This window comes from Mirounga angustirostris, unplaced genomic scaffold (assembly GCF_029215605.1).
Source record: "Mirounga angustirostris isolate CCGP_5_RB_7025 unplaced genomic scaffold, mMirAng1.0.hap1 SCAF_6, whole genome shotgun sequence".
Taxonomy (NCBI): Eukaryota; Metazoa; Chordata; class Mammalia; order Carnivora; family Phocidae; genus Mirounga; species Mirounga angustirostris.
Window position 1 is genome coordinate 76,253,550 of NW_026991714.1, and position 18,704 is coordinate 76,272,253.

General features: G+C 40.2%; 1 protein-coding gene across 4 annotated transcripts in view; it reads right to left on the reverse strand.

Moving 5' to 3' along the window:
• Window positions 1-2,838: 2,838 nt before the first annotated feature.
• The window catches only part of ATAD1 (ATPase family AAA domain containing 1), a 54,957-nt gene continuing 39,091 nt past the window's right edge, over window positions 2,839-18,704 (reverse strand). For all 4 annotated transcript variants that reach the window (XM_064594567.1, XM_045877732.3, XM_064594568.1 and 1 more), the window contains 3 exons: window positions 11,477-11,527; window positions 6,130-6,263; window positions 2,839-4,464 (listed from right to left, as the gene is read on the reverse strand). In XM_064594567.1, coding sequence (XP_064450637.1) covers window positions 4,344-4,464; window positions 6,130-6,263; window positions 11,477-11,527 — 306 coding nt within the window. In that variant the 3' untranslated portion in view covers window positions 2,839-4,343. The remainder of the gene's footprint in view (window positions 4,465-6,129; window positions 6,264-11,476; window positions 11,528-18,704) is intronic.

The following is an 18,704-nucleotide window of genomic DNA, read 5'->3' on the forward strand; positions in this document are numbered from 1 at the left end:
GAGGAAAACGTTTGCCTTCCTTGGAAATAAAACAAAACCCAGCATTGTACTTCAGTCTCCAGTATTCTTTTTATACCCATTATCTGGACCAAAACACATTACCAACTAGAAGTGATCACTTAGCTAAAAGTTGGACATGCCAAGCAGCAGTGCAGCATCGGGGGGAAGCAGAGCATCTGGGATCCCTGGAGGCCGCCCACACAGCCTGCAGCGCCGGCTGCTCCCCACACACCCGCTAGTTAGAACACCGTCGCTGAGCACATAACCTACGGCTGCCCGCGACTGGCTGGTCATTTGTCACTTTTTGTTTGTCTAGCCACCTTCTCCACAATACTCGTTTCTTTGGTCGATACACTGCTCTCTTTTGCATTTAGTCTTGCTCTCCAACCATGTAAGCCAGGGTTCCTGGAGGGCCCCTCTGAGCTCCAGGACCACAGGCAGTGGTTTTCCCTGGGGTCTGCACACCCACTTCCAGGATTCAAGAATGGGGCAATTTAAAGATAAATGGGGGGGGGGGGGGGCGGTGCGCCTGGGTGGCTCAGTCGTTAAGCGTCTGCCTTCGGCTCAGGTCATGATCCCGGGGTCCTGGGATCGAGCCCCACATCAGGCTCCCTGCTCCGCAGGAAGCCTGCTTCTCCCTCTCCCACTCCCCCTGCTTGTGTTCCCTCTCTCGCTGTGTCTCTGTCAAATAAATAAAATCTTAAAAAACAACAAAAAAAAGATAAATGGGGTTCATTTAATCCAGTAGAGGAATAAAAGCTAGATCCTTGAGCAATTCCTGCTACAAAACCTTCGGGAGCTTTCCGTCCTAAGTCCAGTTTTTGAACTTCCTTTTGAGCTCATGAGCTAGCTCCTCATATCTTTCAAATAAATTCTTTATTGCTGGAGTCAGCTGTTTGCAGTGGGACCCCACGGGTACTCTTTACGAGACCAGGACTCTGGCCCCGTAGACAATGCTCGGCTCCCTCACACACGTCTGCAAAGGAATTTGCTCGACTGGACCATGGATCACCATCCCCTATTTGAGCACCTCGGCCATTGTCAGGATTTCTGCAAGCGACGCATCTCTGGCAGACAACACTGTGCTCTAGTTTTAAAACTGAACTGTCAGGATTCACAAACTCAGATCCTTGATACATTCCACACCAGCATTCACATTCACTGCAACCGCAGCTCCCAGCACAAAAGCTTGTACTTACAAGTGTTCCCAAGCAGAGTGATTCTAACTCTAAATATTCATCACAAACACATGCTCCCATTCCAGTGTTCTGGAGATGAGCTCTTATGCTGTTCGCAGTAACTGAGGAGGTTGCGTTCTTACTCACATTGCTACCCAGTCTCCTTTAGGTCTGATCTCATCTGGCATCTGTGTCACTTGTCTTCTCCGCAGTTTCGTGAACGTGAGGGGAGCACAGAACTTCCACCTATACATGTAAAGAGAGCTTGAACTTTTGACGAGATCGGTGAACTCTGTTTGATGCCTGAATCTACAACAAATTTAATAACGAAGGCCCTCTGAGGACTTCTGTCAGCTCTAAATGGAATGATTCTATGGCTTTGAGGGCAGGATATGTGATCTGCATATTGGAATTCTATCCAATATTCTGACCTTAAGAGAAGCTAAAAAGAGAATATACAGCATCCAATTTGTTTTCCTTATCCAGAAGAAAATGGTAACATTTGTCGACAAACAGCACAATTCCAGTAAAAGCACTTCCTACCAACAAGGGATGCTGCCATTTTTATAAGAGGCACTCAAGGCTTGAGACATCCTCGTTAACGCCAACCCTTAGAAGTTGCAGCCACCCAGTAATGGTAGCTTATTAAGGCCCACATGCATTATTTAGATTAACCCAACCCAGCTCTTGATAGTGTGGTGGGTCCTGGGTTGCCCTGCAGTTGGGAGCAGAGAGGTAGGAGCGAGGGAAATTCATAAAGTTACTGAACTGCTTCAAATCCCGAGTTACTCAACTCTACACAAAAACGCCTGGGAATAGTTTGAGACACACCAGACTTACCAGAAGTCTTCCAACGAGGCTTTTGGAGAAATACCACACGGGTGGTCATTTCCATCTCAGGCCCCAGAGTACAGGCCTCGGGATTCTGGAAGCATAGAGGATGCTCACAAATGCAGTTCGGCCAACAGTGACGTAATCGGTGTGCAAAAGTAACACAACTAATAACGTGAGCGCCCCCTTCTGAGCAGTCACTGCTCTGGGCGTGGTGCTGTAGGTCACTAGTGCCCGGGACAGGGTTGGTTAACGGGGAGCGTGGATTTAAACCCAGGCTGTTCCACTCCACAGCCGGTACTCGGAACTGCCACCCACAAGGGAATACCCCAGAACCCAGCACCCAACTACCTGTGTCAAATGCATGTCTGCAGCAAGCACAGATTATAGAACACTAAAAGTTCTTCAGAGGGATATAAAAAAGTGTCCTTGATTACTTTAAGGCCTTAAAGATGAGTCACGGTTGATGGGATTAGTGTCTCTAACTTCCTTCGATGATTAAAACCATGATCAACTTAGCAACTATACTACTGGATATTCTGAATTTAAGAAAGGACACGAGAGACAGATCCTCTTATTTTGAATCAATATGCCATCAGATTAAACTCAAATCATTACTGAACTCCTTGCTGAGACACAATAATGACTGGATACTAGAATGTATGCCAGAGACGTGTGAAAGCTACACAGCGAGATAAAACACTCCGAGGGCAAGGTTTATACACTAAAAACAACCCAGAAAATGTTACATACCTGAAGAAGACCAAGTAGAGAAAAATTAATAAAGAGGGTCCTCTTTATTACATATTTATAAAATATAATATAGTCATTAAAAATGGAGACGAAACTTTTTATTTTTGGTATCTTGTGTTTTGCAGCCAATTTTCAATCATTGTCACCCTGTTCGTGACTTGCCTTCTGCCATAGCCTCTACCCCACCCGTCATTCAAAGCACAACAGAGTAAACGCTCCAACAGGTTCTGTGAGAGACTTCCTATCAAATAAATTAATCCAATAACTCACGAATGAAGACTGAGAGTTTTCAAAGAAATACAATAAAAACAAAACTATATGAAGCATAATTTAATCTTTCAGATGGTTCACAGAAGGCACCTCAAGATCATACTGCGCCATTCTCCTCATGCGGTGTGTTTAAGTGCCTGTAACAGAATTCTGGTTAGTGAAATTTTGGACAAAAAAAAAGTTTCATATGTAGGGCACATAGCATTGAATGACTACGGATACAACATGGAGATTCTGATATGTATATCTGTACTAACTAGGGCACAGTTTATAATATGCTAAGAAAACTTTAAAAATTAAAGTTACAAAATGAGTATTTTTAGCACATTTAGTAAGAGCTACTTGTTTTAGACTATCATTTCATTTTTGATGACCAAATTATATTTGACCATAATTAAAGAACATACAACTTTAAAATAACATTAAAAAACCATGGTTACAACAGAACTATGTCCCATGAAATGAAAAAAGGACAGTCACATACACATGCTGAATGGCACCATAGTGTTTCAAAGCCATTCATGGGCCAGGCTTCCAATCCATGTGTCGGGGTATCGATCTGAAACACATCTCTACTCAGTGTGCTGCCGGAAGGAGGTGAAATCCATGTGAAATCCGTCCTGATCACACGACTGCCTGACAACCATTCAATGCTCATCACTGAACAAGTATTTTTATTTGATTATCCTGATACCATAATAGCGGAGACACATCTGGAAACGGAGATGGGGCCGACTGCAACTATTCCACTGCAGAGAGATGCTCACTTAAAAAAAAAGCTGAAACAAAGGAAACAACTGGAAATGGCTGAATCACCGTACCTTAGACACAACCATAAATCTTCGTTTTGCTATATACTGTTTGGTACTTTCTGATTCAGTAGTTGGGGTAAAAAAAAGTTTCGTATTCAAACATATCTACATAATATCCATATAAAATGTGTGACTATATACATTTAATACACACACACACACACACACTCACATCCCCCTTTCTCACGAATGACTCAGTGAATCATCTTTGAGACCAGCTTAGATGCTCTAAGGCTGCAACGTATGGCTACAGAGGTCAAACACAAGCACCCACTCACGCTGGATCAAACTGTTCCTCCTCATGATTTCTGACAAGTAGTAATACCGCTTATACAACAACTGTTTCTCAATAACTTAGAATTCAGAGTATAAAACCAGTGTCAGGAACATTGAACTCTCTCACTGGGTGAAGAACATTTCTCTTTTCATTCTATTTCCACTGATGGTAAGAGAGCGCATCGAACTAGATCACACTGAACTGTACAAATGATCTTTACTCTTAATCTAAACAAACGTGTGTTAAAACATTCTGAAATGCTGCATCCTTTGATTTCTTCATTTTTTCAATTGCCCGATGCAGGTCCTGTTGTTGCACGGGCCGGATTTCATCCTCATCGTGGCTAAAATGCAAACAAAACCCACCAGATGGTCAAATGACTTTGGGATACCCCTCTCTCAAATATGCTACCCAGATTAAAACATGACATCTCTTTCCCATAGAAGACCCCCAAAGATAGCCACAGTTAATCGCTTCATGTGAATTCCTCCAGGAGCATTGACTACTGGGAGGCAGGAGGCCAAAATGGCTGGTCATAAATACACATTCGAGATGTAGGAATGAAAACCAAACACTGCACACTAAGAATCACGGGCAGAATATGAGCATAATGGGAAAATGTTAGCTATAGGTGTGCGGTTGATCTAAACGGGAACGGAATTCCAATCAAGGAATCACAAGTAGCATTCATGGCCATACATTCATGTATATATTTAGCATGTGACAAACTGAAAACAGAATGCTTTGCTATTAACAAAAACCAACCACTCTAAGTCCTCCCCTCTTTAATAATAATATATAATGTCTCCTCATAATTTACAACACTTTGGAAAATACACTTGGGGAAAAAATTATAAGCCAAGTCTATGAGCCAGATTTTTCATACTGAAATATAAAATTTTCAAAGGCTTTGAGGACAGCAGAAAAAGAGTAATGTAATTTATTCACACAAAATGTATTCATAGGTTGGGTTTTTTTGCCTCTCTCCTCATTATCTTATACACAAGAATAAAAACCTGTGGAAAGCAGACTCTTGGCTACAGTCAGAGGTCAAAAGTATTCCCACCGTTAGCGTCAGGGGAACTGGATAATCTGGCAACAAGTAAATGAAGTGAGCGTCTCCCTGACGGGCCCCAGGGAGCACTAAAGGCAGGTGCAGAACTAGGGCACACCCAGCTAACCTTTCTACGCCAAGGAACACACCTGCTATGGCAATGAGCTGTGATGAAAAACACAGCACAAGAGGCAAATCCAGGTCCTGTGGAGTGAAAGCCTCAGCGGGGGAGGAGAGAGGGGGCCTGAGAAACAAAAGGGCAAGAGGTGGAGAACTCATTCACCACAGGCCCAGGAAGTACACGGGTCTGCTAAGTTACAGCAACCCGTCAGAAGGTCAGTGTTTTGAGGAGACGCAGAGCTACGCTGGCCCAGGGCAAGGGGCCTTTTCCGAAGTGGTTCATCAGGGCTGACTTACTCCGGTTCTCTAGTGTCTCTGCTGAAACACATGAGTATGAATTGGTTTCTCAAACTCCTGCTTTGAAGTTGGCTGCAGTGACAACAGTTTCTTTGCTTAGTAAACATGTCACTGTCAACAAGCTAAAGTCTAACCCCCAGCCAGGGCCCTTACCCCCATTTATCACCCCCATTTACATGTGAAATTCCTGCAAGACAACAGGAAATGGGATTAGGAAGTTAAGATGCAAAACAAGCCAGGAGTGCTGGAGAACCTGCTCTCCTAGCAGAGATTGGGAGCCTAAGCTCCTGTCGGCCTTCTGTGACCCAGTCTGTGGATGTGTGGTAGAAATCCAGCTTTTGTTTCTTTCTCTGCATTCCGGAGCCTCCCCACGACCCACGTCCCCAATTCATTTTCAGAACTTCCCTTTAGAAAAAAAGGCAATTAATAAAGTTCATTCAAGTCCACCTTTGATTCCATAAGCAGGGTTGGTATTGTAAAGAAACATGAACCAACCTAAAAGCTCTACAAGGGTTTGACAAATCTGAGAGATCGTACCTTTCTTCGGATGCAGAATTCACATACTCCCTGACACAGAGGAGTGCCGCGTCCCTGCACATCTCCTTCAGGTCACTGCCGGAAAAGCCATCTGTTTCCTGGGCAACTTCGAGCAGATCCACGTGCCTGTCCACCTTCAACAGGGAAAAAGGCATATAAAAAATGCTGCAGAGCATCTCTCCAAACATGCTTCTTGAAGAACACATATTGGAATAGCAGGGAAGGAGAATCATCAGTTTCTAGTCTTTACCTTAACCATAAAAGCTGGAATTTTGAAATCTAATTTTCGTTAACTGTCACTATGACTGTAATAGCGAAATAAAGCCTTCCTAGCCCATACCATGCAGTGCCTAGGAAGAACAGACATGCAAACACCGTCAGACTGATTATGATCGGACTTGTCTATTCTCTTCCTCTCTGTCTGAGAAGACTTCTTACATATGTACCTCAGCAGTCAGACACAAACAGGAATCTAATTTCTCTACTGCTTGTAATATTTGTGAAAAAGTACATGCATTACGCATCTGTCCTTCCACACTCATGGGACTGATGGACACTACCGACTTCAGGACAAGCAATGACAGAGACCGCAGGAGATGGGAAGCAAAGTATGTGAAGAGCACCTGTTAAATCTGGGTGGTAGATATAAGGTTATTTGTGTATACACTTAAAATATTTTATGAATTAAAAAACTACTTAAAAAACACCTTCCAAATTATACACTGAGATGTTAAAAATTAGTCTTCGTCCCTTAAACAATCAACACCTCCACCCCATCTCTTGACCACTCCTTTGTTGGACTGCACTATGTTGTAACCATTCACAAGTCTTGTGCATGACACAGTGATAAAGTCACAAAGATGAACAAATCAAGTATGAGAAAGGATTGAAAAGGAGAAGATTCCAGTCACTGGGGGAGCAAGATGAACAGAGATAGCGCACCATAATGGTTAAGAGAAAGGCTCCATCACTCCTTTGCTATGTGAGCCTGGGCAATTTATTCTATAACTTCTCTGGGTTTCAGTTTCCCCAACTGTAAAAGAGCATTATTATGTATGTGCTCCTTAGATGGATGGAGGATTAAGTAAAACAAGGTTTATCTCACCACTATGCTAGGCACATGGCAAATACTCTGAAGGTAACCCTTTTTACAAGATAATAGCTATCAGACAAACCATGAAGTCATGAAAACTGTTTTCACTAGGCAACCAGGAAGGCAGCTCCCAAGTTAAACAAGGTTTTGAGTCCCGGGAGCAACACTGGCATTAATCAACGGACTCCTAAGATAGCCCGAAGCACAGCACCCGCTTGTGTGCGGTTACTGCGTCTACCGTGGAGGGCGCACACGCAGGGCACTCTCAGCACCTCACATACTTCACTTAAATTCTCAAAACGATTCTTGGAGACTGTTGGCATTACCTCTGCTTTCCCAGTGAGAAAAATAAGGGCGTAGAGACACTCAACAGTATCTGCCCAAGGTCACCCAGCAGGGAGGGGTCAAGCCAGAATGTGGGGGGCCCTGGGGTCTGTCTCCAAAGCCCAAGCCTGTGAACTACTCCTGCTGTGTTATGGAAAAGGTCTAAACTCAGATTTGTTTGTAGAAGGAAAACTCTGATCTCCTCACTACAGAGACAGGATACCTGTCTAAGGTATCCATTTTATTACTTCTAATTCTTTTTATACTTTAAACTTAAAGCCAAAATCACTACCCTGTTTTATTTTTTTTAATTTTTTTTTAAAGATTTTATTTATTTATTTGACAGAGAATGACACAGCGAGAGAGGGAACACAAACGGGGAGTGGGAGAGGGAGAAGCAGACTCCCTGCCAAGCAGGGAGCCCGATGCGGGACTCGATCCAGGGACTCCAGGATCATGACCTGAGCCGAAGGCAGTCACTTAACCAACTGAGCCACCCAGGTGCCCTCACTACCCTGTTTTAAATGAGCGAGTTGTGTTAAGGAACTATCAATAAAGAAATGTGAAAGACTAGAAAAGAGTATCATCTGAGGCATCTTTTAACAGAATTACAATAATTCTTTCAGATTCTAGTGAAGCAACAATATGCCTTCAGCATATAAATACCAGCTAGTGGGAAATAAGATGTTCCCATGTCAACAGTTATCCAGAAAGCATTTAGAAGTACTGCGAATCATAAAACTGGAGACTAGTTCTTTGTGCTTTAAGAAAAAGAATGCTAACAATTCCTTATACCCATGACAAATGTAATTCTAAAAGAATTTCCAAAGATGCTACTATTAAAAAAAAAAAAGGCAGAATATGAAATCAAAGTTTAGAAATAATGAGGAGTTTCTTAAGTCAGATGTGAAAACATTACAGCCTGTGTAAAGTATGGCTATCTTATGAGACAGAGCTTAAATTGTATCATTTATATTCGCCATCTGTACGTAAGTCACCCACATCATCTATATCTATATTCAACCACACAAGTTAACTTCTGGCAATACCATCCTTCGTTAAGTTTTTTTAAATTAAATAATTGTATTAACTTGAAATCTCTACAAAATTGTCAGGAACTACCTTCTAGTAGGTGATAAATTTCAAGCCACACCACAGCCATCCTAATTCAAAAGAACTTGTGGAATTATTTTATCTCTTTTGTTTTCTTCCCTGAACTGCTCATTGATGACTCTCTTTGTTAAAGGTTTACCAATTAAGTGTCTTTTACCCAAACAGCAGTACAACTACACAATGTCTTTTTGAAAGCAGTTATCGAATATTCAGCTAAAAGGCAAATGTAATTTGTTGATTTCTCACTCACATAGGCAGGAGTTCCTTACCCAGAACACATGGAAAGTTTTACGAATTTTCCTGAAATTGTACAAAGTATTTCATGTACATGTAGTTTTTAAGAAAAGACTACATAGTGTTTATCTCTTTTATTAAATGGCTCTATCATCCCCACAACAGTAATCTCTGTAATTTATTAGGTTCTTTAAACTTTTGCAAATAGCATATATGTTTTCTTTGATTGGTTTTAAAGAAAAAAATGAACAGGACACTACTGAAAGATACGGGAGAAGAGTGGAAAAACCAAAAAGACATACCTGCTTTTGGACAAAGATTCAACATCAAAAAGATCTTAATTCTCCTGAATTATGATCCATTAAAACCACTAGTGTTTGTTTTTTCTTGAATAAGACAAATTAATTCTAAAATTCATACAGAAAAATCAGCAAAAATAGCCAGGAAACTTTGGGTTGGGGGTCAAGGCCACAATCCGCCATGGGAAAATGTGGACAAACTCAACTTGGCTGTTTCAACAAATAAAGTGAAAGAAGGTGGAGGAAAAGGAGAGAAAGATGAAGGAATAATCTATAGCCCATAGATTAAGAGATTGAAAAACTATCAAATAATTGCAAATTATGAACTTTATATGGATCCTGAGTCAAACAAATACATGTTAAACAAACAAACCATTTAGGTGACAACAGGAAATCTGAACAGACGAGGTATTCAATGATAATAACGAATTACTGTCAGTTTTTTGTTGAATGTAATAATGTTTATGAGGTTAAATCAAAAAAGTTAAGAATTCTTTCTTTTAGAGATACAACTAAAGTAAACCTGGGAGGTGGGGAAGGAGGGGAGAGCTGGAGCAGAATTAGTGACCCACGGACGGTGGCAAACCACGGAAATACAAGAATCCCTCACTATGGGAATCTATTTGTTTTTTTTTTTTAAATTTTATTTATTTATTTGACAGAGAGAAAGATAGCGAGAGCAGGAACACAAGCAGGGGGAGTGGGAGAGCGAGAAGCAGGCTTCCTGCCGAGCAGGGAGCCCGATGTGGGACTCGATCTCAGGACCCTGGGATCATGACCTGAGCCGAAGGCAGACACTTAATGACTGAGCCACCCAGGCGCCCCCTATTTGTTTTTTTTTTTTAGTTTGGATATAGCAAGTACAAATAGTGAGTTATTTAATTATTTTTTTAAAGTAAGCCCTATGCCCAATGTGGGGCTCGAACTCACAACCCCAAGATCAAGAGTCACATGCTCCACCGACTGAGCCAGCCAGGCGCCCCTCAAATAATGAGTTTAGATATGAAGTTTAGGATAGTGAGAAATACGATGTTATTCAAAACTCAGAAACCATAAAGGGGGAAAAATCCCAGTAGATTAAAAAAGACAAACCAGGAAAAAATATTTTCAAATCATATAAACAAAGTGAAATCTCCCTAATGTATTAGAGTTCCTATAAATCAATGAGAAAAAGAACACTGCAATAGAAAAATGGGCAAAGAATATGAACAAGTATTTCACAGAAAAGAATTCAAGTGGCTCCTAAACATACTCATTTCATCCCTAAAAATACAATGAAATACCATTTCCTACCTATCATGTCGGCACAGTTCCATAGCATTCTGTTGGCAAGGCTACAGGGGAAGAGGTACTCTAACATTGCTGGTAAGAGAGGAAACTAGCACAGACAATTTGGCAATAGCTACCAAAATTATAAATCATATCCTCTGATCTAGCAATTCCTCTTCTGGAAAATCCACACTACTAATATTCCTGCACAAGTGTGAGGAGACATGCATACAAGGCATTTTTATAATAGTAAAAGATCGGAATCAACCTGAATGTTCTTCGTTATGGCATTGATTAAATAAATTATGGTATATCCATACAGTAAAATCCTATGCAATGCAAAAAACAAAAAAACAAAAAACCAAAGAGAGAGAGAGAGAGAAAGAACAAAAACACTATATGCTAATATGGAAAGATCTCAAAGATGAGTGAAAAAAGCAATGCACAGGACAGTGTATGCAGTTTATTAATATGGTTTATGTAAAATAGGGAAGAGGAATAATAGCATATTCTGATTTGCTGGTATGGACAATGCCATCTGAAAGGATACAAAAGAATTACAGGAGAGGAAGCGAGATCTTCCCTGAATACCATTTAACATATTTTAATCCTGAAGCATGTGACCTTAAATACACAAACTATTAAAGATTTTGATTATCATACCTTCTTAAATCTAAATTCCAATTTCAAAAAATACTGTAATTAAATAAATTTAAAAAACCCCTGCATACTGCTGTATAAAAATAAATGTATCTTATATAACTGGAGAACAGTCTGAAAATATCAAAGAAGATTTTAATCTGTAGATACGAAAACACAGGGCTTTAAAAAAAGAGGACCATCTTTATTAAGTTCAAATGCACCAGGGTTACTGATTTGCATGAACAGCCAACAGTTTTACAGTGATTTATGCCAAGTACAAAGCTGTTTATTCTCAGGTTACTTTTTCATTTCCCTCTAAAATGGTTTCATGAACATATTTATAGGATGGGGAAAATAGAAATTTTCTACTTACATTTTCATTTTTCAAGATGAGTTTCAGGATTGCTTCTCTTTGTTTTAGAGCCTAAAACCAGAATAATTTCCAGTTAGCATTAAAAAAGAAAAATAAGGATCAATTGGTTTTCCTAATATTTCTTCTTTCCTCTGTAAACCATCTGACAGTACCTACAGGAAATGATAGAAACTCTAAAATACTGGCTTAAGCAAGGTCTAGGTTCTAGACTCTAATCGTCTCTGTCAACCTACTGAATTCCAATCTTCTTATTCTGAATCCCCAGCGATTAGCACAATGTCTGGGAAAAAAACATGCCCTTAAATGTTTCTTGAGTGAGTGAATGAATACCTAGGGATGACCAATGTCTTTCCCCTTTGGCTCTGCAAATTTCCTTTTCTTTATTCAGGAAACTTCTGAGAACTTAACACTGCAGTAAAATTTTTACCATTAATTGGAAGAGATGGCAACAATACCCCCTTAGTTCCTCCACTTGAACCTGTAACTTCCATGCTTGCTAATTCATATTAATTTTTGGTCAGTGTTGACAGTACATTTGTTTATATGCTTTTCGCCCTAATGATGGTTCATAGTATTATACCAGGGAATAGAAGCTTTTATGGAATGCCTTACATATATGGTAAATATAAATGCTTTTTAAATAAGTTATCATGGCTGAACTCATTCCTATTCCCAAGGCATTGAAAAACAGAGCTAGTTATCCTTGAGTATCAAATCAAATGACCAGAAAACAAAACCAAACCCCTCTGTTTCTGTAATTCAAGAGCGTTAAGTGTGAAGGTAAACTTGTTATGTTATGTGATCACCAGTAACTACCTTTTGTTGACAATCTAATTTGGAGAAGCGGCTTAAGGTAAGGTTAATCATATACTTTGACATCATAGTTACAAAATAAGAAAAAATTACCATATAAAGTGTATTATTCACTAAGAACAGAATGAAAAGGGGGTTATAAAAGCCCAGTTTCTACATTAAGAGCACACAAATTTTTAACAAATTTGATAAATTCTGTTACAGCCCATTTTGATAACTTAGAACTTTAGCAAAGGCTACCTTCCATGCTGTTGTGTCCTATGTTCATTCTACTGTACATCAAAAACCTTTGTTTTCTCTTGGACTACAAGCAGAGATTCTATCAATTTAATCTTTGTCTTTAGAACCACTGAGGTAAATTATTTTTCTTTAAAAATGTCCACCTTGCTAACAAAATAAAAGTGAAATTCTTGGTCGAGGCACAAAGTTCATCCACAGATGGCAGCAGCCTACCTTTCCTGGCCTCCCTCCACCTGTTTTCCAGAGGTCCTGAGTGAACTACCCCCAGAGGGCAGCATTAAACACATGCTCCCACACCTTCTTGCCTTTGTTCATTCTGAGAGCCTTTCCCCTGCCTCGCTTGCATATGAAATTCCTGCCATCCTTCAAGGCCCAGCTGGATTCCGTAAAGTTTACTACTCAGACAGAATAATTAGTTTTCATCATCATTTCAGGTTTTCACAGTTCTTTAAAGGTACTTTTGTGAAGTACCTTTTATGTCATTTATGTATGTCTGCCTTTCCTGTGACACAGAGTGGAGGACGGGGCTGCGTTCCTTCCCCAGAGCCTGGCAGGTGCCTGACACATACATAGTGCTCAACACTCGTCAAACTCAATTCTAGAGTCTCCTACATCAAGTTAGAAACTTTCATTGATTTCTTGGGTACATTTTCTAACAGAGTGGCTAACTTTGTGCATACCCTCAGAAGGGCCAGAGGTGGTAGCAACAGAAAAGAAGAGATCAGAGCAATTCCAGAGGCCACCACCATCAATGTTAGGAAACCACGTTTATTGCCACAAACTGGCAAGCTGCAGAATATACAAGGGGACAAGTGGTTTTTAGCCAGAGACTGTAAGCAGTATTAAAATATTTTTATTTCAAAATCTGAAAGGAATGACACTGAGAGTTCCTCTACACAGCTATACACGTACCATGCTGATCGTATGGCACATGTATTCACTTACTAACCCTCTTTCCTTCTTCAGTCGAAAGGCACATAAAATTCAAGATGTGAGGACGTTGTGGAAAAATTACACAGTAAAGTTATAATCATTGACTTGAGGATATTCCTTAACTAACAAAGTAAAAGTACTAGAAAGGAGATAAGATAGTACTGGTTCAAGGCTGCCCTTACATCTGCTTTAAGTAAAAGTGCAATTCCTCAGCGAATGGGTAACCATTAATCCTATCAAAGGAAAGCACCGGAGCAGTCCCAGCCGAAGTGAGTATTAGCAACTGTTGTATCCTACTGTGGTCAAAGTTCTACAACAAAGATTGATTTAAGAATCTGAGATACTGCGACAAGTAGGCTTTTTAAAATCAAGACTTTTTGGAGGAGGAGCAAGATGGTGGAGGAGTAGGAGACCTAAATTGGGTCTGGTCCCAGGAATTCAGCTGAATAGGTATCAGACCATTGTGAACACCTATGAACTCAACAGGAGGGCAAAGGAAAGAAGAGCAGCAACTCTCTGAACAGAAAAGTGATCACTTTCTGGAAGGCAGGATGTGCGGAGAAGTGAATCTGAGGCAATATTTGGGAAGATAGACGGCGGGGGTAGGGAGCCTCCGTCAGCCACTACTAGCAAGTGATAGAGCAGTGGAGCACAAAATTGGAACTTTTAGAAGTCTGCTCCGCTGAGGGATGTCACTCCAGTGGCTAAGCGGGGGGTGGAACCCTCGCACAGAAAGACCGGGGGTGCCTGAGTGTGGCAGAGCTCCCAGATATCTGAGTGGGTAAGCTGGTTGCAGAGACGGAGCCGAGGAGTGGGCTCTCAACTCGGGGTTGCCATAAACTGTGCTCCACGGCACAGTCAGGCCACTGCTCCTCCAGCAGGGACCCAACAAGTAGCAGATCGGGGGAGACTTCCCTTCCTCCCCTGGGAGGAGCGGCGCGGAAGCGCACCGCGGGAATCTACTGGGTTTGGAGACTCCAAATGGGATCGTGAGCCAGAGACAGAAACACTTGGTCACAGGCCGGGTGAGCATGGAGTGTGGCCGGGGATGGGGAGACAGGAGTGACTGACTGCTTTTCTCTGGGGGAGCACTGAGGAGTGGGGCCCGGGGTTCTCGGCTCCTCTGGGGCAGAGACTGGGAGGCCGCCATTTTCACTCTCACACTCCAAAGCTGTACGGAAAGCCTGCAGGGAACAAAAGCTCCCAAGAGCAAACCCAAGCAAATGACTTAGCCCAGCCATGGCAAGGGCGGCACAATTCCGCCTCCGGCAATGACATTTGAGAACCACAGCAACATGCCCCTCCCCCAGAAGATCAGCAAGAACAGCCAGCCAAGACCAAGTTTACTGATGAATGAGAACGGCAGAACTCCAGCACTAGGGGAATACAGCACACAGAATTCATGATTTTCCCCATGATTCTTTAGTCTTTCAAACTTAATTTTTAAAATTTTCTTTATTTTTTCTTTTTCTTATTTTTTTTTGAATTTTTCTTTTTCCCTATTCAACCAACATCTTATCAATTCCGTTTTTAAAAATCTTTTTTAATTTTCATTTTTGGAGTCATATTCTATCACTTCATTGTAGTTAACCTTATTTTTTTGTATACATCTGTAAGTTTTTCTCTCTTTAAAAGTTTCTTCTAACAGACCAAAATATACCCTAAATCTCTAGTGTATGGCTTTGTTTTAGTCTCCTGCCTGATCACATTCTCTTTAAAATTTTCTTTCTTTTTTCAACCAACTTCCTATCAATTCCTTTTATAAACTTTTATAATTTTCATGTTTACAGTCATATTCCATCCCTTCATCATATTTACCCTTATTTTTGTACATATATAAGTTTTTCTTTAAAATTTTGGGAGGCAGTTTCTTCTAACAGACCAAAAAACACCAAAAATCTACTGTGTGGCTCTGATCTATTCATCAGCCTGATCATATATTTTTTTTCTTTGCCTTTCTTTCCCCACCAGTTTCAGGTCTCTTCTGATTTCTTAGTGTATATTTTTTGGGGGACCATTGTTACCCTATTAGCATTTTGTTCTCTCAATTTATCTGTTCTCCTCTGGACAAAATGACAAGATGGAAAAAATAACCTCAAAAAAAAAAGAACAAGAGGCAGTACCAATTGCCAGGGACCAAATCAATACAGGCATTAGTAAGATGTCGGAAACAGAGTTCAGAATGACGATTATAAAGATACTAGCTGGGCTAGAAAAAAGCATGGAAGATACTAGACAATCCCTTTCTGGAGAAATAAAAGAACTAAAATCTAACCAAGTCGAAATCAAAAAGGCTATTAATGAGGTGCAATAAAAAAATGGAGGCTCTAACTGCTAGGATAAATGAGACAGAAGAGAGAATTAGTGATATAGAAGACCAAACGATGGCAAATAAAGACGCTGAGAAAAAGAGATAAAACAACTACTGGATCACAAGGGCAGAATTCGAGAGATAAGTGGTACCATAAGACGAAACAGTATTAGAATAATTGGGATCCCAGAAGAAGAAAGAGAGAGAGGGGCAGAAGGTATCTTGGAGCAAATTATAGCAAGAGAACTTCCCTAATTTGGGGAAGGAAACAGCCATCAAAATCCAGGAGGCACAGAGAACTCCCCTCAAAATCAATAAAAATAGGTCAACACCCAGACATCTAATAGTAAAACTTACAAGTCTCACAGACAAAGAGAAAATCCTGACAGCAGCTCAGGACAAGAGGTCTGTAACCTACAATGGTAGAAACATTAGACTGGCAACAGACCTATCCACAGAGACCAGAAAGGCAGGCCAGAAAGGACTGGCAGGATATATTCAGAGCACTAAATGAGAAAAATATGCAGCCAAGAATACTATATCCAGCTAGGCTGTCATTGAAAATAGAAGGAGAAATAAAAAGTTTCCAGGACAAACAAAAACTAAAGGAATTTGCAAATACAAAACCAGCCCTTCAAGAAATATTGAAACGGGTCCTCTAAGCAAAGAGAGAGCCTGAAAGTAACATAGACCAGAAAGGAACACAGACAATATACAGTAACAGTCACCTTACAGGCAATACAGTGGCACTAAATTCCTATCTTTCAATAGTTACCCTGAATGTAAATGGGCTAAATGCCCCAATCAAAAGACACAGGTTATCAGACTGGATAAAAAAACAAAACCCATTGATATGCTGTCTGCAAGGGACTCATTTTAGACCCAAAGATACCTCCAGGTTGAAAGTGAGGGGGTGGAAAACCATTTACCATGCTAATGGACACCAAAAGAAAGCTGGGGTGGCAATCCTTATATCAGACAAATTAGATTTTAAACCAAAGACTGTAATAAGAGATAAGGAAGGACACTATTTCATACTTAAAGGTCTATCCAACAAGATCCAACAATTGTAAATATCTATGCCCCTAACATGGGAGTAGCCAATTATATAAGCCAATTAATAACAGAAGCAAAGAAACACATCGACAACAATACAATAATAGTGGGGGACTTTAACACACCCCTCACTGAAATGGACAGATCATCTAAGCAAAAGATCAACAAGGAAATAAAGACTTTAAATGACACACTGGACCAAATGGACTTCACAGATATATTCAGAACATTCCAACCCAAAGTAACAGAATACACATTCTTCTCTAGTGCTCATGGAACAATCTCCAGAATAGATCACATCCTAGGTCACAAATAGGTCTCAACAGGTACCAAAAGATTGGGATCATTCCCTGCATATTTTCGGACCACAATGCTTTGAAACTAGAACTCAATCACAAGAGGAAAGTCAGAAAGAACTCAAATACATGGAGGCTAAAGAGCATCCTACTAAAGAAGGAATGGGTTAACCAGGAAATTAAAGAAGAATTAAAATAATTCATGGAAACTAATGAAACTGAAAACACAACTCTTCAAAATCTTTGGGATGCAGCAAAGGCAGTCCTAAGAGGAAAAGTATATAGCAATACAAGCCTTTCTCAAGAAACAAGAAAGGTCTCAAATACACAACCTAACCCTATATCTAAAGGAGCTGGAGAAAGAACAGCAAATAAAGCCTAAACCCAGCAGGAGAAGAGAAATAATAAAGATCAGAGCAGAAGTCAATGAAATAGAAACCAAAAGAACAGTAGAACAGATCAATGGAACTAGGAGCTGGTTCTTTGAAAGAATAAGATTGATAAACCCCTGGCCTAACTTACCAAAAAGAAAAGGGAAACGACCCAAATAAATAAAATCATGAATCAAAGAGGAGAGATCACAACCAACACCAAAGATATGCAAACATTTATAAGAACATATTATGAGCAACAATATGCCAGCAAATTAGACAATTTGGAAGAAATGGATGCATTCCCGGAGACGTATAAACTACCAAGACTGAACCAGGAAGAAATAGAAAACCTGAACAGACCCATAACCAGTAAGGAAATTGAAGCAGTAATCAAAAAATCTCCCAACAAACAAGAGCCCAGGGACAGATGGCTTCCCAGGGGAATTCTACTAAATATTGAAAGAAGAATTAATACCTATTCTTCAGAAACTGTTCCAGAAAACAGAAATGGAAGGAAAACTTCCAAACTCATTTTATGAGGCCAGCATCACCTTGATCCCAAAACCAAAGACCCCATCAAAAAGAATTACAGACCAATATTCCTGATGAACATGGATGCAAAAATTCTTACCAAAATACTAGCCAATAGGATACAACAGTACATTAAAAGGATTATTCACTACGACCAAGTGGGATTGATTCCTGGGCTGCAAAGTTGGTTCAATATCTGCAAATCAATCAATGTGATACAATACATTAATAAAAGAAAGAAGAACCATATGATCCTCTCAAATAGATGCAGAAAAAGCATTTGACAAAGTACAGCATCTTTTCTTGAGTAAAACTCTTCAGAGTATAGGGATAGAGGGTACATACCTCAATATCATAAAAGCCATCTATGAAAAACCCACAGCGAATATCATTCTCAATGGGGAAAAACTGAGAGCTTTTCCCTTAAGGTCAGGAAAACGGCAGAGATGTCCACTATCACCACTGCTATTCAACATAGTACTAGAAGTCCTAGCCTCAGCCGTCAGACAACAAAAAGAAAAAAAAGGCATCCGAATCGGCAAAGAAGTCAAACTCTCACTCTTTGAAGATATGATACTTGATGTGGAAAACCCAAAAGACTCCACCCCAAAACTGCTAGAACTCATAAAGGAATTCAGTGAAGTGGCAGGATATAAAATCAATCCACAGTGGCA